A 24,858-nucleotide genomic window follows, 5' to 3' on the forward strand; every position below is an offset into this window, starting at 1 on the left:
TACAAGGTGGCGTTAAGTGTATACTATGAGTTTCGAGATAACATTAGTATTATTAAATATTATCACTTAATAATTTATCACCTGATTCGTGGGTTAGTGTTAGTAAAACTGTACATGTTGTTCCTGTTATTGTAGTTGGATGTTGACATACGTTAAATATTAGAATAAATTAAATAACGTTACTAATTACTAGAAATATATTAGTGAAATGTCTGTGTCCCTTCCACCAGTTTCTTCAACTTTAAAATCGATTCAACCGCTTCTCAAAATAGCATCTGAACATGACAAGAGAGATCCAGTTATATCCTATTGGTGTAAGTTTGTATTGCCATATTCTTGTTAGACATATTTAACGTAAAGTCACATTTATTGTCATCATGAATGGTCATCATGCTACTACTGGTGGTCATGAAGAGCAAATATGGTAAGACTAAGACTACATTCCACTTCAGGAGTGTTTTGCAGTAACAGAAGAAAATCCATCTTTTATTTTTAGTATAATTTATTGTTACACAAAACTTTTATTAGTATTAGTTTTAAAGATGTACATTACCTTATGATAAACATTATTTTACGTTTAATAGAAAAAACCTTTTAATAAAAGTTTTATTTAAAAGATATCTTTTATAAATGCAATTTAATATACTTTCACTAAATGGAACGAGTCTCATCAGAAAATTGATGTTTTTCTTTAATGGTATGGCTATGCAGTGCATCTACCTGCTTTTCCTTATACTGTTGCCAGAATTTTCCAACTATTTTTCACACATTCTCCCTTTTAATGCATTCTTCCAGGTTGCCTGTTATTTTAATGAGTGAAAGAATGTGTTAAATGGCAAGATATGGTACACAGATATGCATCAATATATTATATATATATTGTAGTAATTACTTGTTATTTTCATTTTTTCAAACTATATTAAAATGTTTATTTTTACATTATTGCACTATTAGCATTCCTAACTAAATGTTTGTGGACCACTGGGGAGGTGTACCCCACACTTTGGGAAACTGTATTATGTCAAGTACTGTAGTGTTGAAAAGTCTAGCTCCCTCCTAGTCTTCACTGGTAACAATACCAATTGGAAATAATTTCATAATGTATTATAATTTTTAAAGCAACCTTCATGTACACGTCAAAATACCCCCAAATGCAAGATATTATTAGCATGGCTTTGAATTTATTAAACATTTTCCAATCCATATTGCTTAAAATTTAACATTCAAACATTTTATTAACTGTGTAAAAATGTATAGTGCAATATAATATGGTGTTTTTTGCTCTTGGCTTTTTATGTAATCAAGTTTTAAAATGAGTTTTAAGAGTGTTTTTGAGGTTAGACTGCAGTATGACAAATTACCTGAGCATAATTTTTTGTCAAATAGTAATTTTAATGATACCAGGAATGCCATATGTAAATCACAGAATTACATGTAATAGGTTGATAATGTATTGGTGTAAATTTGAAATTTTTGGCATTTTTATTTTTTCTATCAATGAACTACAAGGGTGATACCTGGGATGGAAAGTTTGTCAAGTGAGAATAGATCATGATCTTGAAAATTTTCTCATTAAAAACTAAGAGTTAGGGGTGATAATTTTGATCTTTTGTTGTTGTTGTTTTTTTTTAAATACATTTAATGGTGAGAATGGTAAGGTAAGAGCATAAATATAAACTTTGGCAGGGTAGGATTTACCTTCAGCTTATTAGTCTTACTTTTCTAACAATGGGTTGACTGTAGAATGGGTTACATTCAGATGTGTTGGATCCAGTAAATTTAAGGGAGATAAAGGAAAGGTTCAATATATATTTGCCAACACTAAAATCAGGGGTTCGAATCCCCATGGTAGGTTCAACAGATAGCCTGATGTGACTTTGCTATAAGAAAAACACACAATAAATATTTGAATGATCAGGGCTGGTATTTAATCATGTTTTGTTGTTTTTTTAAAGAGACCAAAAGGCCTCTTATAGTGTACTTAAATGTTTCTTTTATACTGAGTTGGAAGTGGCAATCTGAATACAATAGGCTAATAGAGAAACTTGTGTTATTGATCTTTGTAAAGGTGTACGTTAACTGAAAGTTTTAAAGATAACTCATTAATTTCATCAGGAGAAAAGTAACTTTGCTTAAAAAAATTAAGTTTATTGTACATTTCTATAAGAAGGTTAATGGATGACCTTGAATAGGTAATTGTCATTTGATATCTACTTGTTTCTTATATTTTTTAACCTTAGATAAAACCTGGTGTTTACAAATAGTGTTTATGAAGTTTCAACATATGCTGTTTTTTTCTCAGGTCGTTTGCATGCTCTGCAGACGGGACTAAAAATTGACAAGAAATCAAAAGAGAGTGTTAGTCTTTTAACAGCATTGATGGACTGGTTGGAAAAGGTGAAGTTTTTACAATTATGTGTTTTTAATTGTGAATTTTAGAATGTCAAAACAGTTGTACTTTTATTATCTATACTCTTCAAAAAACAAAAAGCAAAAGGCAAAATTTGAGACATATTGTTAACAAGTTTATTCCGGGTAGTTCTGTATGACATGTGTGAAACTTTGCACATTCACTGCTGAACATCCAAAGTCTGCAAAGGCGAAGTCCACGCTCACTAGGTGAAGTTTAACGTCACTCAACGTCAATAATGAGTATGCCCCCGTGAACATCAATAACTGCTTGGCATCTCCTGCCCATTGAAATGATGAGATGATGAATCACATCCTGTGGAATGGCTGTCCACTCAGCCTGCAAAGCTGCTGCAAGCTGAGGTAGAGTATGCGGTTGAGGTTGTCACAGACGTCGGTCCAACTTGTCCCAAAGATGTTTGATGGGGTTTAAATCTGGTGATCTGGAGGGCCAGAAAAGAACGTTGATGTTATGGTGTCTCAAGAAGACAGTGGTGAGTTGGGCTGTGTAAGGACAGGTGTTGTCATGTTGAAAAACGTCGTTGACGTTCACCATGATGGGTTGCACATGGGGCCTAAGATTCTCGTTGACGGTTGCGTACGGTCTGATCGGAAATCCTACGCAGCCCTGGTATGGTTGAGGCAGTGGACGTCGCAGTGGTGGTCCTATCCCAAAGGTGACGTAACCGGATGTAGCGATCTTGTGCGGGCGTGGTCACACGAGGTCTGCCAGATCGTGGATGGTCACAAGTTGATCCATGTTGTTGGTGATGATTCCATAGCCTTGTGATGGTGCTTGGGTGGACATTCACAGCTCTGGTAACATCTGATCGAGATTCGCCTGCTTCCAAGCGACCAATGGAGTTGTTGCGTTGTGCTTCAGTCAGTCTTGGCGTAACTGTATTGCGTGTCGGTGGCTTAACACTGAGCTATAGAAACCGAGAACCCATCACTTTTATAGGGATTTTGCACATGTTGCACTTGCAGAACATGCAGATCTCTCAAACAAATTTATTGGACACGAATGCGTTTTGGCGAAAAATCCGATGTTTTCCTCCGTTTTCAAAGTGCACAACTTTTATTGTCATTTTGGTCTGACAATCAGTGCCTTAACACGTGTAACATCACATACTCTGAGCTTGTAACGTTATTACGTATATTTCTCTTTAAAATAAAAACAATATCCCTTTTGCATTTCGTTTTTTGAAGAGTATATTTAAATCATTTTTATGGTTACTTTGTACATACAAATACATTTTTATTTTAATATTTGATAATTTTATGGACAAGGAATTAATTGTTAAGTTGCAAACATGTACTAAGTAAATTAGGACCTATTCCATCAAATATTGCTAAAGCTATCTTATTTTAAAGAGTTTGAAATAATTGTGACATCTGAACAACTTCTATTTGTCGTTCTCTCCTCTCTTTGTAACTTCCCTTGTAGATAATAAAGATCACTTTTATAAATAAATTTAGTTTTTTATGCTTAGAATATTTAAAATAAAGTACATTTGTAAGGCTTAAGATCATATATATAATCACGTATTCTAGTGTTAATCTTTGTGAGAAATTATATGCATTTTACATGTTCATTGATGTTAAAGTGGAAAATGCATGACTTAATGCCTAAAATAAGATTATTATTTTTTAAATATTAGAGGTATGTTTTATACTTGCCTTTGAAGCTTGCATTATTAGGTTTTCTTCCTAAAGTGAAATGTCCCAGATTCCGTTCTCCAAATGTGCAATAAAATATAGAGCAGCTTAATATCAAAATTTTGATATTATAGTTATGTTTGCACAAACATAATCAATTAATTAAAATTACTTATTATTTTCAACTCTTTCAATCATTTACCTATTAAGTGAGATAATTAAGCAGTTGAATGTAATTGGTTAATGAGCTGTATTGGCAATTAATTATAAAATTAAATTAATCATTCAGATATGCAAGTAATTATATCAGTACATTGTAAGTGATCACATAATATTAGTATTGGTATTTATGTATGCATATATTTATATGTGTATTTATTGACTTTTTTTTTGTATAGGAGAAAAAAACTAATCAAAATAATGAGGCCATTTCAAACGATGTTGTTGCGCAAGCTTACATTGAAAATTATGCTCTGAAATTATTCATGTGGGCAGACGGAGAAGACAGAGCTGAAAGATTTAACAAGTTAGTTATTTAAAAAGTAACTGTAGTTTTAATGTAAATTGTTTTATGAATAGTTGAACATTGACATTGCAATGTACAGCAGGGTTTTCCAAACTTTGCCAGCCAGCAAACCCCACCTCAACTTCTTTACTGCATTGGTGGATGACCTTCAGTTAAAAATAGTCTATCTTGTGTATCATGTGTATTTTACTATCTCTACAACTTGATCCTAGTTTTAAGAAAAGAACAATGAAAAGAGTTTTAAATATGGACATTTTTTTAACTCTTACAACTTTAATTTTATTTTGTTGAAACAGTCTCACAGATTTTAGAGTCACTGTCTGACAGTTTTAAATGAAGATCTGGCTCAGCATTTATCTTATCTTTATACCTTGGTTTTATATGTGTGAATCCAACTAGAAATCAACTGTCTTGTTTTTTATGATCAGCAGGTAACAGTGCCACGTTCAATTTATGTGAATTACAATTGATTTGAGTGTTATGTATATTAATATATTCACTTTATAATCTCTTAGAATTTTATTTCATTTGTTACTCTTCAATAAATAATTTTGTAAATTTGATATACAGAGTGTTTGGAAAGTCACTGTGCAGTTTTGTAATCATATGTCTATTCAGGCTATTTCAAGCCAGCAACTGATAGCGGTGTTTAGAAACAAAATAAGAAGGATCCAAGCCTGTATTGATGCCAATGGGGTTCATTTTCAACATTGTTTATAATTGTCATTCATATTTACCTCCTATATTGAAACATGTCTGTTAATAAATATACAAGTTCATAGTGACTTTCCAAACACCCTCTATTACCAAAGCCCCCTTAAGTACACTCTTTGACCCCCAGGAGTTCACAGACCACAGTTTAGGAATCTCCGTTGTACATTGCTTCTGTTAGTTTCTGGAATATTATACACCTAAAAGTTTCCTTTGAAGGCCAAAAATTAATGTGTAGAAGTTTAAAGGATATATATCCTTTGATCCCATATGTCTAAAGGTGTTAAAAAGTCTCTTTGTATTTCTGTAACTGCAACTTAAACTAATTTTCCAGCATTTTCTTAAATATAGATTTTGGGAAGGTCTAAAAAATTTTGAGTTTTCTTTTTGATCCTTTTAGTGCACTTATAATGATTACAGAAGTAAATCATCATGTGTTCATTTGTGTGTAATTATAATTCCTCAAAATATTTGGAGTACATTTGATCCATGTGTCAAGTTTCTTAGATGTATTCCAAGTGATATCACACACACACAAAAAAAAAAAAACAGTAAACAGATGTTCATTATAAATGTGATACTTTGGATTATGCATGTGCCGAACTTGGAATGGTTACGATAACTTTTAGCATGCATTACAGTTTTGAGACCTCCAAGGCTTTGAATTGGACTTCCAAAATTGATTTCTTAAAAAGAACTGGACTTTGTTTTTTGTAAGCTAGTGGAAAGGTAGAGAGTAGTTGGGTTGTTTAAAATATCTGTCCAGCTAGCAGTTACAGACTCGAATCACTTTTAAAGTATCTGTCTAGCTAAGCATGATTCCAGTTTGTAACTGTTAGCTAGACAGATACTTTAAAAGTGATTCCAGCTTGTAACTGTTAGCTAGACAGATACTTTAAAAGTGATTCCAGTCTGTAACTGTTAGCTAGACAGATACTTTAAAAGTGATTCCAGCCTATAACTGTTAGCTAGACAGATACTTTAAAAGTGATTCCAGCCTGTAACTGTTAGCTAGACAGATACTTTAAAAGTGATCCAAGTCTGTAACTGTTAGCTAGACAGATGCTTTAAAAGTGATCCAAGTCTGTAACTGTTAGCTAGACAGATGCTTTAAAAGTGATTCCAGCCTGTAACTGTTAGCTAGACAGATGCTTTAAAAGTGATTCCAGCCTGTAACTGTTAGCTAGACAGATACTTTAAAAGTGATCCAAGTCTGTAACTGTTAGCTAGACAGATGCTTTAAAAGTGATTCCAGCCTGTAACTGTTAGCTAGACAGATGCTTTAAAAGTGATTCCAGTCTGTAACTCTCGTAATAGTTTCTGAGAGATTTTATTCATGTTTAAGATAATATATAAAGTGTTTTCTGCAAATTCATGTGGCTTAATTATGGTTTTATAAGTTTAGTTAATCAATCATTGAACTTGTTTTATTCCCAGGTTATTTATCATTAATAAAAAGTGTGTTTACATGTATTTTTATATGTATTCTTTGATAACATCATACAAGTGGGAATGTTATGTCTTCTGTATGTGATTGAGTATAAAATTAGAAATCCTTGACTGAGAGATTTATTGATGTCTTACACATTTTATTTTAATGGTAAGTTCAGGTTTTACTTTTTGTTTAAATATTTACCCCACAGTTGTAAGCTGTGGCTTTTTTTTTAACCATGGGTAAATCTGGGGTTAATTTAATATAATATTTGTTGTTTTCCATAATCCAAATGACATTCAAGTTAGTGTATGATTCTTTGTCCTATATGGCACAAGAGATTGTGGAATATCACAAGACTGGGGTAGAGTTCTCAATCTTTTGCAACTGGCTTGGTGTAATATGCACAAGTTCATTTACACAAGTTAAACAGTTACACTATAATTTTTGATACAGCTTGTGTATATTCACAAAATTTGGTAAACATTTACCAAACATTACAAGTATTTTGTTTATAAAAAAAATTGGATATTTTTACAAAACATTTGTTTCTGTAAAATAGTTTGTTTTTTTTACCAGCCTGAGTGGAAAGTAATTTCATGTTATGATTAAAAGACTTCTTTATCCCCAAAGTTTCTGATATTTGCATAATCTCTAAAACCTCCTAAATACATTTCAAGTATTTGTTTTCTGTAAAACTTTATATTTTGCCATTTTCTATTCTCTCATTTATTGTAACCAAATTAGTACGTGCTATAAAAATATTCCTTTGTCACATTTCTTTAGCTTTCATCAGTATTGACACACTTTATAAAGAAATTTATGTGAATTATTACGTGATAGTTTCCCATATGTAAGAAAATGGGTTTATTGTTTTCACAATTTTTTATGCAGTTAGATTAGATTTATTTATGAACCTTTTTATTGTATCAAAAATATATTTAATATATATTTTAATATATAATTGTTTTGAGTTGTTAAGAAAGCCAATAATAATATTTTTTGTGCCTAGTTAAACACTTTTCAGTAATAGTGATTGATTAAAATCTTTTAAGTCCCCATAAACAGTTCACTTCTATTTATCTTCTTTCCTGTAATTTGCATAAATAAAGACTATAATAGAAACATTGTTTGTTGAGGATCTAAATCTTTAAATCAAATATTTATATTTATCCATGATATAGTCTGAAAATTACCCTTACAATTAAGTGGTGTAAGCTTTGATTTTATAGTTGTTTAATAGCATGTAAGTAACTTTGAGGTTTCACTTTTGGATTTCTTTAAAAATGTTTTTTTGTTGAACCTTGCCAAATGGACTGGGAATTTTGTGATAATAATTTGTTTAATTTGAAACCAAAAAGACTGCCCTTGAAGGGTTATAAAGTTTGTAGAAATTAAACTGATCAATACAACTTTTCTGTTAGGAATGTTGTGAAGTCGTTTTTTACTTCTTCTGTTCTCTACGACATCTTGACCACTTTTGGAGAAGTAAACGAGGAGGTGAGATATCGTAGTAATATTTCCTTTGAATAAATAAATAACTAGTACTGCAAGTAAATACAAAAGTTGTAAATATTTAGAAAATAAATTTTATTAAATAAAAATTTGAATGTTCAGATTCTATGGAAGTGTGTCCCTCTAGCGATGTGTCTGTGGACTTACAACACTAGAAACTAGGTTTCCATACCTGTGGTGGACAGAACACATACATAGCCCATTGTGCATCTTTGTGTTAACTATGGTCAAACAAACAAACAAGCTATGGATATGACACTTGTTTATTGATGAGTTAATTTTGTGCAGTCTAAAGGATTTAACATTAAAATGTAATGTATTACAGTGTTGTAAAGTAGCTCAATACCTTACGTTGGAAAAGTGAAATGACAATCTTTAATTGTTCTGTAGTATGTGGTTACAATTACAGTTTATTTTTGTATTGTAGGTAGCACATCATAGAAAGTATGCCAAGTGGAAAGCTACATATATTCACAACTGTTTAAAGAATGGAGAAATACCACTTCCTGGTCCTCTGAGAAATGAAGATTTAGGTTTGGGATCACATTTAATAGTTCTTGATGTTACGTGCTTACATATTTTAAATAAAATAGAATAAGTTTTCTGTGTTTATCAAGTAAAGATCAGATTGAAACTAACTCTTTCATGCTGGGATGGGTGCAGTTATGCTTGAAAGAAAAATTGCATCACTGATTTCAAAAAACGTTGTAGAAAATTAACTTGAAGACATTTATTCGCACACTAAAAATGGTAAAATATTTCAGAGTTGAAATCTATTCGATAAAAAGTTAAATATGTTAAATTTTTACAAAAATTTTTCATCACATTGCTAACTTAATTTTGAGTTGATTTCAGCATACTTCATACAAAACTATTTATGGTTGTGAATATTATGAATATATCTGAGCATTATATGACCCTCATAAATCAGTCACTGTTTCTCAGTGTGATGTAATTATTTATATTTTTCCTTTGAGAAGTCATATGCTCATGACTTAAGCACATAATGACAGCACTTTTCATTTTCTTTTAATCCTATCGCTATGTCACAGGTCAAAGGCCATATCATATCCTGTTCTTTTATTTGCATTCAAAATATTATTGAACTACTATTTTATCAATGTATGTCAATAACTTTGGTTTCAAACTACAGATTATAATTCTAATTTTAGTATGATCTATAAATTAATTTCATAATTTATAAGTAAACGTTTAAAAGTAATTCTAAATATCAGTTCTTGTGTCATGTAATATGTTGAATGTGTAGCATTGGTTCAAATTAGATATTTGTGATGTCCAAATACAAAGTTTGTAGAACTCAAATTACCATTATTGACAAACTAGAATTTAAAATAAGAACCTCTTATCTTTTCTATTTGCTGATATATCACTACATTTACTAAATCAATTACCATGGCTCTGCCAACCTTTTTCCAATTTTGGAAATGCTTGCATATACCTATTACCATCTATGATGTGTCAATAACTAATTGTGTGTCACCCTTTCAGCTTTCTAAGCTACTAAGAAGTTTTCTGGTGTCAAATTTTTCTTTTTATGCTGCAATCCAAGTGGTAAAGTAATACTTCAAGTTTCATATTTTTTTTAGACCCAAATGCAGGTGTTAGTAAGTTTGATAAATTATAGTGACATTCTATGGTATTGATCTGATGAATTGAGATTTTTGTCACTTGAAAATGTGTATATAAAACCTAAAACATATTTTGTTTCTTCCATATGTGAAATTTGAAAAGGCTTGACAACCTATGGCAAGCAGTAAATGGATACAACAAAGTTTATAACTAGAAGAGATAAATGTTTGCTATACTTCTTCATTTACTGTTTACTATTTATCTTCAATTTAACTTTTGTCTGAAGCTTATCCACATTCCCTTCGGCAGTTTGAGGATAAGTTAGAGATTTTGTTGACAACTACCTCAGTCATGTTGTCTTTTTCTATTACTTCTTTGGTTTCCTGGCTGGTTTGTTATTGGGATTTATTGGATAGAGTACTTTATTAGAGATGGTTCCTTTACCATCTTCTGCCTCAGGGATTTATGGGAATCTTCTTTTCTCCATCCCATGTTAATTGCTGGAGTTTCAGAAATGTTAGAATCCTGAATTAATACCACCTATTTACATTCTTCTTTATTGTTATTGGCTTCTTGTCATTCTGATTCGCATTTGGCAGTATCGGCCTGTAATGTTTTTACAGTTCCCAAATCTACTGATTCTCATAATTGGGTTCATCCATTTTCTTAAGGACCTTAGACTTGGGCAGATCAACAACAACAATGTTGGTGACTATCCCAGGAGTAAGGGAGTAGTGGAATACAATTACATCACTTCCTGAACATGTTGAATTCTTTCACCAGGGATCCATGGTTACTCCATGTTCTCTCTTCAGAGTTGGTCATTCAGTTTGCATCATCTCCTTCACTGCCTGCTCATCCTGTTGCCTTTTCTCCATAAACAGACCCAAAGATAATGGAGCTCTGTTCTTAAGCCATAAGAAAGTTGTTAGTCTTAAAGGTAGTAGAGAAGGTTGATCCCATTTTACTAGGATTTTATTCCCATTTGTTGTACCAAAGAAGACAGGAGATTGGCATTCCATCATTGATCTACCTTGACTCAACCAAGTTTTAGGTCCTTCTTACTTCACAATGGGAATTTTTTCACCCTGTGATGGCTCTTTGCACCAGAGCTCTGGATGATGTTATCAAGGCTTATCTTTTCATTCTCTTAGTAGAATCTTTCTGTTTCTTAGGTTTGTGCACAAGGGTCAGATGATACTGTTCAGGCTCTTCCTTTTGGTCTTGCATCAGCTCCTTGTGTCTTCTGCAGAATTGTTTGAGTTTTTTTCCTCAATGCCACATGTGCATACATCATTATATGGATGGCTGGCTCCTTCTGGCTTCACTAACCAGAACAATATTCTTGCATTTTCCTTTGAGGAGCCACAAATCTTTCCATAGGCCAATCACAATCCTTTATCGACAGAAATGGAATATTTGTCATCAATGGTGTATTAAAAGGGATTTAAACCCACTTCATTTCAAAAGTATTTATCATATCTTGTTTTCTGACTTGGATGTTTAAGAAGGGTCTTGCTTGGCTATGGTGGCTTCATATAAGGCATCTTTATCCACTATTTTGAGGTATTCTAAATACAGGAGGATTTTAAATCCCTAGTTCTCTCAGATCTACTAATATCTTTTTGTATTCTTTGGCCCAAACAACCTTTTCAGTTATTGGGATTTTACAGTTATTTTATTTGTTATATCATCCTCCTTTGTGACCCCTAAGCTTCATATTGTTTGTTTCACCTTTCTCTTAAATTATATTTTTTGTTGTTGTTGGCCTGTGGACATTGTTGGTCAGAGTTGTTTGCAATCCATGTGCATAGGACTCTTTATCATTCTGCTTTTGTCCTGCTTTACCCTTATAGGTCTTTGCTCCCCAAGACTGTGGCAGTCAGAGAAGAGCAATGATTCTTCTTATCAATCCAATTGTCAGTCATTTCTCACCTTTATAACTGCTCTAAGCCTGATTGTTTGTTATGTCCTGTCAGGGCCCCCAAGTGGGAACTGGATTCCACTCTGTGGGAAGTGTTGCCCAGGAAAGCATGCTTTCTCTTCTCATTTCTACACTAGCAACCACTTTTGCTATAATTACTACAAGTTTCAACAAGCTCTGTCAAAATGTTTGTCCATTAGACCCCCAAGTTGCCTACTTGATGACACTACTTTATTATGGACTGTCACTCATGGACAATCATGAGTAAAGCTATAGAGAATCCTGCTCATTCATACAAGTTCAATAATTCCTTTTAAAAATGTAGGGAACTTGATTCACCTATTGCACAGTTTCCAGAGCACTATTCTTCAGGATTCCCTAATGCATATTATCACTCAGAGCCAACTACTAGAGCTCAAAAGCCCTTATCACCACTAGCTCCCAGTCACTGGGGAAGGACAGAGGTTTTTCATCCAGAGTGTTTTGAATGTGTTCTTCTACTCTTGGAGAGGAGGGTGAAGTTGAGGGGCTGTCCTACTATGGTACCTGGATGTTTTACCCAGATGTCAGTAGCATAATTCCAGTTCAGGTTTGACATCACACTATTCACTTGAGATGTATGTGACTATTCTCTTTGATCAATGCTAGCTTAGTATGTTGTTCATAGAAGGTGGTCCACTAACTCCTCGTAACTAAATTTAAAATGATTCCACCCTTGGTCCTTGTTTGAGCACAGGTTCAGTGTCCTCTCCATAATTTCAGGGGAAGTGGAATACTCTTTGTCCACTTGGTTGGAAAGTGTGAATGATTGTTTATAATTCTTGACCAAATGGGTTCTGTTCCTTTGATTGAGTACAGCATACATAATCTCATCATTCCAAGCCTGGGGTGTAGCCTTTTGGATTTTTCTTCAGGTGAAGAAGAAAGTCTATCCACTTTGTTGTTGCTTAATTTCTCATTGTATTTCTGGTTGAGAGAAACACACCACTCTATGGCTATAGGTTGTGATCCAATCAAAGTGTATGTGTATAGAAGATGCATTGAAGTTGGTGGAGAAGTTTGCAAATTAGAATTTGTCTAAAACTGTATAATGTATTATTCCTAACTAAGAGAAAGTCATAGTTTTAATTTATCAAATAACATATTATATTGCATTGTTTACTGTACAGAGTATTACATATTTCAAGTTCAGTTTGAAACTTTCTCTCACAGTATTCACGTCAACAAACTTAACTAAATTTTTAATGACTCTTATTGTGTAGTTATAAAGCCAAGTAAATTATAGCAGTTAGAGAACATTGTTTTCTTTGTACATGTTATTATTCTGTATTGTTTGATGCATTATTTAATTAAATAAATATTTTATGTACTAGTGCTGTTAATGTAAAAAACAAAAGAGATTAAACAAGGAGAATGGGAACAATATTTCTTGTTTTTCAGATATTTATTTTTTATAAAAATAACTAAAATGCAAATCTTGGAAATGAATTAGGTTAGATTAGTTAAGACAATGAAAATAATAATTCTTCATGAGGTAACTTCACAAACAACTTGTATGTTATGTAATTCAGTGCAGTAACTTGTGCTGTGCTTTCACGTAGTAATTCATGACTAGTATGGATTGTTAGTTAGACATGGGTGAAAGGGTAATTGAAAATAAAAATAAAATTTAATGATGTTTACTGTTATGAACTTTAAGCTATTTAAAATAATCAAATGTAGTTTCCTTTGCAGTTTGTAATCATTGTGGAAGAAATAAGGGGTAATGTAGATTCGTTTTTAAGGTGGTTAGAAGGTTGGTTAAATTAATTGAATGTATATAGAATTAGGTTAGAAAACTTGCAGATAAAAATGTGAAGTTTTAGTGTAAAACATGTTTATTAATTTTGGAGGTTTCAGAGATTACTCAAAGGAAATTTAACAATTTTCAGGTGAAAAAAAAAGTATTTTTAGTCTTAACATGAAAATCACTTTGCACTAGGAACAGTCAGCACTATGATTCCATATATTCATAATAAATTTCTTTTGTTGAAAATTCTTAATTAAAAATGTTATTTGTATACAAAAGTCTTGTAGTGTTTACTGAAAGCTTTGCCAAATTTCATGAACATACCAAAACATGTAGAACCTTATGAAATCACTCATGGGCACTTTTGGGTCACAGGGCTGGTGTAATTTGCTGAGCTTGTATTAATAGGGTTAAATGATATCTTCTGATTAAGAATTTTGAAGAAAAAAATGCACTTGCTTATACGTTTAGCACAGTAAAATTGATTTATTTTACATCAATGATAATAAACACAGTAAAACTGTACTTTTTATTTTCAGATCAAAATATAATTTACTGTTTTCTGAAATAAAATTCTAAACAAATGTAAAAGAATGTAGGAAGTCTTAAAAACCAGTAATTAATATTTGCTGCCAATGTAAGGCAGTTTTAATTGGTTGTGATATTTAATAAAAGAAATGTTTTCCACATTTCAAAGTTACAAGTTCTAATGAATACTGTGAATTAAAAATAAGATATTTCATTTCCAGATACTTTATGACATGGTAAGAGTAATTCTGAAGTTTCAAACTATTCCTTTAGTAGAAGTGTGTAGCAATGCAAATGGTATAATAGGTGCATTAAACTGAAACACCTGGGTTCTTAGCATTAGTCTAGTAAACAACCTAGTAATCTGAATGACCATTGGGTACTTATGTTTAATTTAGTGACATAAGTATTGTGATTTATTTATCATCCTAAATAAACGTAGAAGCAATCATTTCTTTGTTCCATCATTGTGTGTGTTTTTATGGCCATTAACTTTGTAAAATTGAGAAAAATGCAAGTGCCACTTTGGTTGATTTAACAAACATAATAAAATAATCTATTTATAAACCCTGCACTATCTTTGTTTCCATCATGATACATATATACAGTAGCTAGTGTTTCATTTTACTTCAAGTATAATTAATTAAGATCTGCCATGAAAATATTACATTTTGAAGAAATGTAGGACAGACATGACAAAGAAAACACTAAATCATTGTTAAAATGTACAGTACTCTTATATGTATAAAACACACAAAGCTAGGACAATTGGTTGTTGTATTTGGCCCACCTAAATAATAATAATTCAGTGAGATGTATAGAGCAAAAAAAAACAACCTAGCATTACGTAGAATCTCTACATCAAAGTTCTGGCAAAAGTTGGTAATAAATGAATATCAAATAGTGGATATAGATAACTTGTAACATACATCAGGCTTATAAACTGGGTTTTCAGAAACCAGTAAGAATGTGTATTGTTTTGATAAAATAACTCAATATTAAAAATATGTTTCATGAAGTTGAAGATATATTTTTTTAATTTTATTATGAAGATTTCACACAGTCAGATCTAAATTTTGAAACTCAACCAACAACACTTACTATGAGTAACCATCTCCCTGAGAATACATATTCTGATGAACCTTACCCACCAACACCCAGTGGACCTTCTAATCTGCCAACTTCACTAGTTCCTCCACCAGCAGGGATTTCTCCATCTTCAGGTGTTCATGCTCCTCCTTCGACACCAAGTGGCTCCTCCCAACCTTCTCCAACCTCATCATCAACTTACATTCCACCTGTTGCATCAAGTGAGTATTCTTAATATTAACATAATTTATTATATGTTAGTTTTGTGAATTGAACTTGTTTAAATCACAGGAATTAAGATGATGTTTCACTGTTCTATCAAAAAAAGCTGTGAACCTGCTCATTCCAATTCAACCTTATATTGGTATTTGTTCTGTCCCTGCTCATTCCAATTCAACCTTATATTGGTATTTGTTCTGTCCCTTCTCATTCCAATTCAACCCTATATTGGTATTTGTCCCTGCTCATTCCAATTCAACCATATATTGGTATTTGTTCTGTCCCTGCTCATTCTAATTCAACCCTATATTGGTATTTGTTCTGTCCCTTCTCATTCCAATTCAACCCTATATTGGTATTTGTTCTGTCCCTTCTCATTCCAATTCAACCCTATATTGGTATTTGTTCTGTCCCTTCTCATTCCAATTCAACCCTACATTGGTATTTGTTCTGTCCCTGCTCATTCCAATTCAACCCTATATTGGTATTTGTTCTGTCCCTGCTCATTCCAATTCAACCCTATATTGGTATGTGTTCTGTCCATTTAAGTTGTTTTATGTTTTACTTTTTCATTGAAATAAGTTATATAATTTTTACTTCCCTTTCTGTAATGTTTTAATAAACATTCACTAGTGATCAAACACTTTAAAATCTGTTACTTTCTTTATATGTCTCTCCCCCGTTATTTTCTGGTCAAGCTAAGTAGTTGTTCCTAACCTTCTTGCTGTCTTTCCAATTTATACTCATTGCATTCTTGATTAAAATTAGAAAGTAGAAATATTTGTATTTGTCTAAGAATCTAATGTTTGTATTGTATAAATAAAGCATTAAAACTTTGTCTTAAAACAAAATATTAAATTTAATCTCTGAACCCTGGCTAGGCTTGCTCTGAGGGCAAAATTGCACCAGTGAGTTAAAAAAAATTTAAAATAAATTTGCACTCATTCTTCAAAACATTTTTTAAATGTATTTCAGAGTTAAAATCTACTAAATAAAAACGTTTTATTAATTTTGACTTGACATCAGTATACTAAGAATGCAAACATTAGTGTTTGAAATTTTCTACATATTTCTGATCTTTCATATGCCACCCCACCCCAGAAGGAAAGTCATGCTAGTTTCAAACACAGTACCACTAATATGACCCTCTAATCTGAATAAAAATGTAGTTTTATTGATTTTTAATCAGTCATTGTTTCCAAATCTTAGTTCTCGTGATGTGATGTAACTGCTTATATTTGAGCTTCAAGAAGCCGTAGACTAATGATCTAAATATATAGTGAAAGTTTTATTAAGTTCATCTAGAGATAGGAACAATATTTGTGAATAATTTCTGACAAAGTTCCCATTTTTTAGAACTTCCAGAAAACAATTCTTTATCATTTTATACTTGAGTTACTATGTTGTATAACAACAAAATGTTTTTGAAGAACAAGGTAGGATGAGGTTAGTTCAGTCATTTTGCACTTAACTGTATCAATATATTTTTTCACTGACCAGGTTACTCTTAGACTTAATTAGGTGCTTGAAAAGGTCACTGAAAGTCATTGAAAAAAAAATGTAAAATGTATGTTTATAAATTAATATACAGTGCATAAATTTTATGACGTATTAAATGAAACATTTAAGACTGAAAACTATAGAAACATATAATTGTTTATAATTTTGATATGGTAAACAAGTTATTATACACCTGTGATCATAAACACATGGAACTGCTTATGTTGTTTTGGTTTTTCTTTTACAAAAACAAAGCTTAAAAGTTTGTTTCATTAAATAATCCCACTACTCATTGCTAAAAGAATAGCCCAAGAGTTGGCAGTGGGTGGTGATGACTAGCTGCCTTCCCTGTTGTCTTACACTGCTAGTGTAGATAGCCCTCGTGTAGCTTTGCAGGGAATTCCAAAACAAACAAAAGGGGCATGTCTCAGTATGTTTGCATCAGGTTAAGTTTCTCTCTCAGCCGTAAAATATTTATAAATACTGCTTCTTGCTTTTTAACCCTTTTTTTACATAACCTTATATTGTGTTACATTCAGTATTTAATTAAAGAACTTCATTATCAGTATATGTAAATAAACTTGTTACTAAAATGTATTTTATAATTGAAATTTGTATATTATCTAAGTTGTAATTTCTTAATTTTGAAATGAAGCTGTTAAAAAATCTTGAACATAATTTTGTTTCACATGTTGCATTTGAATTTCATTTTCTCCACCCTTCTTTCGTTCTCTGATTGATAGATGGCGTTTCTATAACCAATAGAAATAATAGATTATTGTAAATATTAAATTTTCCTGCCACTAGTCTACACTCAATGAAAATTCTTTGATTTTAGTTTAATCAGCATATCAACCTTACAAAAATTTCAGTAACATTATATATTTGAAACAAAAAAAAAATAATAGCATTTTTGTGAATTTTAAGACTGAAATATAGAGAAGGGTTTTACACACACTCACACATTTTATAGAATCACAAGTCCACTAACTCTGCTATAATGTATATAAAATTCTTAGTAACCTAACCCTAAATTTGGTTGTCCCAGTTAGTGGGATAATGAGTTCTTATACTCGTGTTTCTAACCATTTGCAAGGACAACCTAACTCCTATGTTATGTGTGTCTGTTGCAGTGAATATTTACTTCTGAATTAGGTTGGAGCACTGTAACCCTAAAAAATCTATGAAAAAAGTCAAAGGTTTCAAACATTGTTTAATCAGTTTTTTTTTTATGTATGACTGCAGGTTTATATCGATGAAAAGTGCATGTGTGTGTTTTTAAATAAGTAAAGTTCTTAGTATTTTCAACTTTCTCAGATATAAATTATGATTATTCTGTTTGTAGCTAGTTATAAGATTTTTAAAGTTTTATTCTATAAAAATGTAGGTGGTTGCAAATAAATATTCAGTCTAAATTATTTGTCTTTAGAGATTCTAACCTTATAGTGGAGTATTCAGGTTTGTCAAAGAAGCTATATCTGCAAAATATCTGAATTTCTCACTTGGTACTTTCATTCAAAAATTACTGAAAAGTAAATCCTCTTGATAATTAGCAGGGAAAAATTATCTAATAAACAACTGGATTTAATATAAATATCTCTAAGATGGATTTTAAGTGAATGTATACAATGATTTAAGCCTATTTGGTATAAAGGAAAATGCTAACCCTAGAATAACTAGAGAGGACTGTGCATGCCCATTGGCTTTGTAAACACATCTTTCTAAATTGCTACAAAACTTCTTGTCCGATTCTTAATATGGCTGTATCAAGAGCATGCAGGTGATGACAATTCACTGTTAATCTAGATTCCACAGCATTACCGCCCCCCCCCATTAGTACAGCAGTATGACTTCGGATTTACAACACTAAAATCAGGGGTTCGATTCCCCTGGGTTGGCTCAGCAGATAGCCCAATGTGGCTTTGCTATAAGAAAACACACCCATAGCATTACTGTAAAGAAAATTATTTATACTGTTTTAGAGAGAAAAATCTACTACCATATATTTTAAGGGATTTAGTTAGTTCTATAGACTAAAGGTCTGTCCCAAATAACAGGTTTACAGTCTTAAAACTAACATTGATTACTATCGAGTGTTGCTTTCTCAATTGCTGTGTGTTGTGACAAAAGGTCATAATATCTAATCAGATACAGGTGTAAAAAAAAAGGACCAAGCATATGATTTAAAGGAATGAAATCAAAACTGGCAGACAAACTACCCTGAAAGCATTGATAATAACTTTACAGGAAATATTAATTGATTAGTTAGCTAGAATGTGTTTTGTTTTACCCACAATGTCTAAAGTTGGACAAGTCACACACTGTCCTTTTTGACTGTACCTTGCTTCCACACTAAAAGTTTCTTTTTTCTTTTAGTAATTTTTATTATTCATATTCTTACAATTTGGTTATGCTTTGGGTACCAAAGTTACCTAATGTACACATACAAATACTGGAATAAATTTATGCTGTCATTAATTATTATAAAAAATGTTATTACGTGCATTTAAATTTCAGAAATAATTATTTCATTTTAATACTTGGAAATCTGTGATCCAGTTTTTTAAAAATATTACTCAACTTGAATTAAAATGGTTGTCAAATTTTTACATTTACTATCCATTCCTTCTTCTTAGGATGCCTAATACAGCATTCCATATAAGTTGTATCATATTTTGTCCTGCCATTGTTTATATTATAAAAAACAAATTAATAGCCATATACTGCATAACTTTTTTTTTCACTGTAGATTCTTCACACATTAGCAGAAGTCGTGTGAATTTTGCCAAATTTCAACGTTTTCTTTTTCAAAGAGCATGTACTTAATCTTTCTCAGTTATATCTCCAATGACCAAACTAAGTTAACCTCTGACCCAGCATGGCCAAAAAGTTAAGGTGCTCAATTTGTAATCTAAGTTGTAGGTTTGAATCCCCATCATATCAAACATGTTTGCCCTTTCAGTCATGGGGACATTATAATATGAAGGTCAGTCCTATTATTCGTTGGTAAAAGAGTAGTCCAAGAGTTGGCTGTAGGTGGTGATGACTAGCTGCCTTCCCTCTAGTCTTACACTGCTAAATTAGACAGCTAGCTCAGATAAGCCTTGTGTTGCTTTGCACAAAATTCGAAAAAACAAACAATTTAACCTCTGTTTTTAGGGGTAGTGACTTGAGAAGTCAAGTAACATCCATCTTAAATTATAAATACTCTTTGACTGAATGATTCTATGGTGCAAAATGCAATACTCCTGGTGTCACAGGAATGAGGTGTGGCAGTACTTTGGGACACAGATGTAATCTGTAGTAATTTTATGTAGCATGCCAAGAACAAGCCTGAACTCAACATAACATTTAGATTACCTATGTTATCAGTAACAAAATGTTTTAGTTTTGTAGTTAAGTCTTGTTTTTTGGATGTATATACAATTTATCTTCATACCTTGTAGTGGTAGCATCTTGAGATGACTTGCACCTTTATTTAATTAAAAACTAGGGAATGTTGTTCATTTTATCATTTAGTAAGTCTTTTATATTTAACCCTAATGCTTCATACATTGGGTTTCCAGGTGGAGACAAACCAAATTATTTTATTATGAAGCTAAAAGACGTAAATAACGTAGTGAATTTCTTTTTGGCTAATATCAATATTTGAACATTAAAGAATGTTATTCAAAATGGCAACTACTAATTTCAAACATAAACCTTAAGTATATAAAATTGTAATTTTATGATTAAAAGTTACTTTAATTTGCATTAGTTTATTACTGTTTAATCAGTATGAAAAATTAGCATGTTTGAATTCATTCCAGATGTTTAATGTTTGCTAGACATGTATGACTGTACTTTTTTATGAGAACATAATGTCCAGTTCAATTCATACAGAATAACAAACTGATAATGACTCAAGATAAAGGATTGTTTTCACCAAAAGTTTTTTGTCAGTTTAATATATGTATATTTATTTTTGAAATTTAAAATCTGGTATTTCTTATTCAGGGTTAGATTATATCCAAAATTTATTCTCCCTTAAGGCTTTTCAACATTAAAACTGTTTATAGATTATCTGTAGGAAATTTGTCAATATGTGTTATGCAAAGATGTAGAAGCTTGTTGCAGTGTGAAAAAAAAACTTGAGTATACCCATGGTAATCAAGTTAATTATGTTACAGTGTGAATGCATTTTCCAAGCTGGCAAAGTACAGTTCTAACCAAAAGTACTTTTCATGTACCCTTAGTCTGAGATCTGTTATATTTATTAACATTACATTCTTTATTTAGTCATTTGGGGAATTCCTAGAACTAAAAGAATGTTTATATATAATATTCCAATTGCATTATTTTCATTCTATCCATTACCAATGGTGATTTTCACTCAGGTTAGCTAGGATATAATAAACACAGTTGTGGTTAAAACATTTTATTATATATATAAAAAAGCACAGATCTCTCTCTCTCTCTCTATGCAAGTCTGTTCCTTATCCATGGCTACATTTTTAAATCTCCAGATGCAGCTACAAATACAACGCTGTAGAGGAAGCAACATAGATTATGTGGTTATGACCTCAGAGGGTGCAAACTGAAGCCAAACAGAATGAGATGTTGGTCTTGGATTGTACAGACCAAATTTGTGGGTAGTATGTGACCAAGATAGTTATTAATGTTTCTTCTCTGTGTGAGGAGTTCTAACCATTATACCCATGTACAATTGTGTTAAAATGATTCAAAAACTTCATGCAGCCTTCATTTGTGCTTCCCTCTCCTTCCTTTCACTTCTACACACACAAAACATGCTTATTCTACAACTCCCTTTAAATTAAAAAAGGCTAAAGCTTTCTCTTGAACATGTGTGCACACTCCCTCAAATAAATAGTTTTGCTTTAACCATATCGTTTGCTTTGCTTATATGTACTTTCAAGAGTCAACTATACAATAGCTTTATAAAAACACTTGGTATTGGCAAATTATTACATTATGTTGCAATGAGAATAAGAAAAATCAGAAGTTAAAATATGCTGCAAATGACACTTGACCACATAACAAATTTAAAATATCTTGCAAAGCATATGCAAGAAGCAATGTACCCAGTTTTGCTCTGATTAAAAGAGCTTTAGCAAATATTTTTCACATTATTGCTATTGATTTTGATCAAAATATTTAGTTGGGTAAAGAAATCATTTTGATTTTTTCTGCAAACGTCACTATCACTATGAAAATAGTTGATTTAATTAAAGCTATTTTCATCAACACCGTGCTGAGTACTCTGCTAATTAGATGTAAAGATTTTTTCTTGGAATTATGTTAATATACATTCTTCTAGTTCTCAAGGTATTAAAGAATCCAGTGTTAAAAAATATAATAGGCCTAACCCTAATTTCTTATGACAAATATAGTTGATTGTAATCGTGCTTCTTCAGTTTAAGAAACAAAACCAAAAAAAAAAAACTTTTACACAACAACTGTGGTTGTAACAAATGCCCTATATAGTGTTCAGGTCACTAGAGAGAATATAGCTGCCCATATTCTTGCAAAACATGCAGTACCCCAACCATATCTTCTATGGGCAAAACTGTTGTTAACTCCAAAGAATAACAAAGGAACAAGTACAGCTAGAAACACAAATTTAACGAGTTTCTTGACCACACTATATGAAAACTGCACAAACTCCTAAATAACCAAGAAATTCCAAATAAGGGTATATTAATATAAAGTAATAGCTTATGATATATTAATGTAAGGTAAAAACTCATGGTATTTCTATATACCACAAAAGTATGATTAACTATTAGTATTTTATCCACCTTTTGCATACATAAACTACAGCTTTGGAATAGCTGGGCTTCAGTATGTTGGTATTTTGTTTCACAACATTGATACTCTGTTTCTTCATATTATCATTGCATTTTCAATTATCTGATTTTGTAGGTGGTGTAGTCTTAAAGCCTGAACACTTTCACAAGGCTCAAAAATACTGTAAGTGGGCTGGAAGTGCTCTTCAATATGAGGATGTAGCAACAGCTGTCAGTAACCTGCAGAAAGCTTTAACCCTACTGACCACTGGTCAAGAGGAATAGTATCACACTCAGAACAAATGTATGATTATTGGATATTTAGTACTGTAGTATATTTCTCTATGCTTTTTTTGTTTACCATAATCATAACAATGATTAATTCAAAAGATACATTCTAAAATTATTCTTCAATATATTTTGAAGATCATAACAAAAATAATGAGTAAACCTTAAAGCACACTTCATGCTTTTATTTAGATAGTTATACGTAGTTCAAAGAACATAATGTAAATCATATAAAGATTTAATTCTGAACAATTGCCCACTTACAAATTAATGAGTCTTGCACAAAATAATTTTTACTTGTTAATTTGATATAGTATAGTTAACAGAAGGAACCAATGAACAGAATACATATTTTTCAAAGTGTGTATTAAAATAATGAATCTTTTGTAATTAATAGATAATTTGAAGATTTTCAGTTTAAGTTCTGAAAACAAAAGTTAAGATATTTCTAGGTCAAAATATTCATTTCTTAATCTAGCAATGAGTCATTTAGTTTCACTTGTAATGAAGAACTTCAATTTCCATTTGATGCAAGGTTTTCCTTTATATAACAGTGTACGAGTTTCTCCAGTTTACTGTTTTAATGAGACGGATTTATTATATATTTCAAAAGTTAATACTTAAAATACAATAACACTTAAAATACTTCAGATAGTATTAATAAGAGATGTCTTGACAACTGTTTTGTTTCTGTAGCAATAAACCCAAACTTTCCATCTTCAAATTTTTGTTTCTAACATTTTTAAAAGGCTTTTTTAAATACTCACCAACATGATGAAAGCCATTGCTATATGTGAAACTGTGTAACTTGTATCCATATACTACATATAGTTCATACTAAGTTTTGTTGACTAAAAATTGTAGTAAATTTATGATAAAAGCATTTCACTGTTATCAGCTGTATCCAGTCAGTCAAGAAATAAATTTATTTTAATGCAGACTTCTCACTGTATACTAAAATTAAGTAGCAAAGTACAATGTATCAATTATATTATTGTAGCCTTTGTCACATTTTATCATGGAATGTATATCCATCTTTCTTGGTTCAAGCACCTATTTTCTTCTACTACAACTCTATAAGAACTGGCCATGTAGAGAATGAAAGTGTGGAAAATGTTTGTCACTATATATATAGTTGCATGCAATCAGACAACCATCCTTCATCTTATAGAAATACTTAACATCAGTAACAGACATGACTTAAGTTCATTGATTATAATACAAAATCTAATGTTAGTTGCTCATCTATCAAACTAGTATTAAAACTGATGCACATTTCTCTTAATATCTAATGCTATGGGGCCATAAGTTTTCATCTAAAATACTGAGGACATGTAAAAATTCAGCAAATCCAAATCCTGTGCTCTTACTCTTGTACATAATACATCCTGGTATACCTTGTGTTATAAAAAAAACAACAAAAAAAACAGTATATCATAGATATAAGGTTTTCATAATATCAACCACCTGCATATATCTTAAGCCTTGTAATAGCTAACAAATTATTTGCCTAGAATTGTAGGTGCTAAGTAAATGGTTTTGGCATTAAGGATGCTGTGTTGACCTCTGACATGACATCACAGAAAAGTGGCTTCCTTTCAAGTGTCATTCAATAAAATCTTAATCAATGGACAATATTGAGGTAAAATAAAACAAGGATTTTGTTTGACACTAATTCGAGATGTTTTCATGTTTATGCAAACTTGTATAATGATTGTTTATACTCATTTCTAATATGTTAACAAAACTGCATGGTACTTGCTTGTGTAAATAAAACCAATTGGCCTCCAGTTGTAGTTGTTTAATCATATTTTACTGGTATCTACTAATCTCTGTGCAAATCAAATCTCACATGAACTATGTCAGGAACATTTTTGAATTGGAGCCAACTTA

The 24,858-nt window shown here is 31.5% G+C and overlaps 1 protein-coding gene across 2 annotated transcripts; it reads left to right on the forward strand.

Moving 5' to 3' along the window:
- On the forward strand, positions 1-23,956 carry Vta1 (vesicle trafficking 1). 2 transcript variants are annotated; one of them, XM_076451777.1, is made up of 7 exons: positions 1-314; positions 2,303-2,397; positions 4,467-4,594; positions 8,162-8,237; positions 8,680-8,785; positions 15,136-15,393; positions 22,814-23,956. In XM_076451777.1, exons 1-7 carry the CDS (start codon positions 209-211, stop codon positions 22,960-22,962), a joined length of 918 nt encoding a protein of 305 aa, XP_076307892.1. In that variant the 5' UTR covers positions 1-208; the 3' UTR covers positions 22,963-23,956. The 2 variants fall into 2 exon arrangements, with proteins under 2 accessions (XP_076307892.1, XP_076307893.1); XM_076451778.1 differs by lacking the exon at positions 1-314 and adding an exon at positions 376-424.
- Positions 23,957-24,858: the final 902 nt, after the last annotated feature.

Source organism: Tachypleus tridentatus, chromosome 8 (assembly GCF_004210375.1).
Source record: "Tachypleus tridentatus isolate NWPU-2018 chromosome 8, ASM421037v1, whole genome shotgun sequence".
Taxonomy (NCBI): Eukaryota; Metazoa; Arthropoda; class Merostomata; order Xiphosura; family Limulidae; genus Tachypleus; species Tachypleus tridentatus.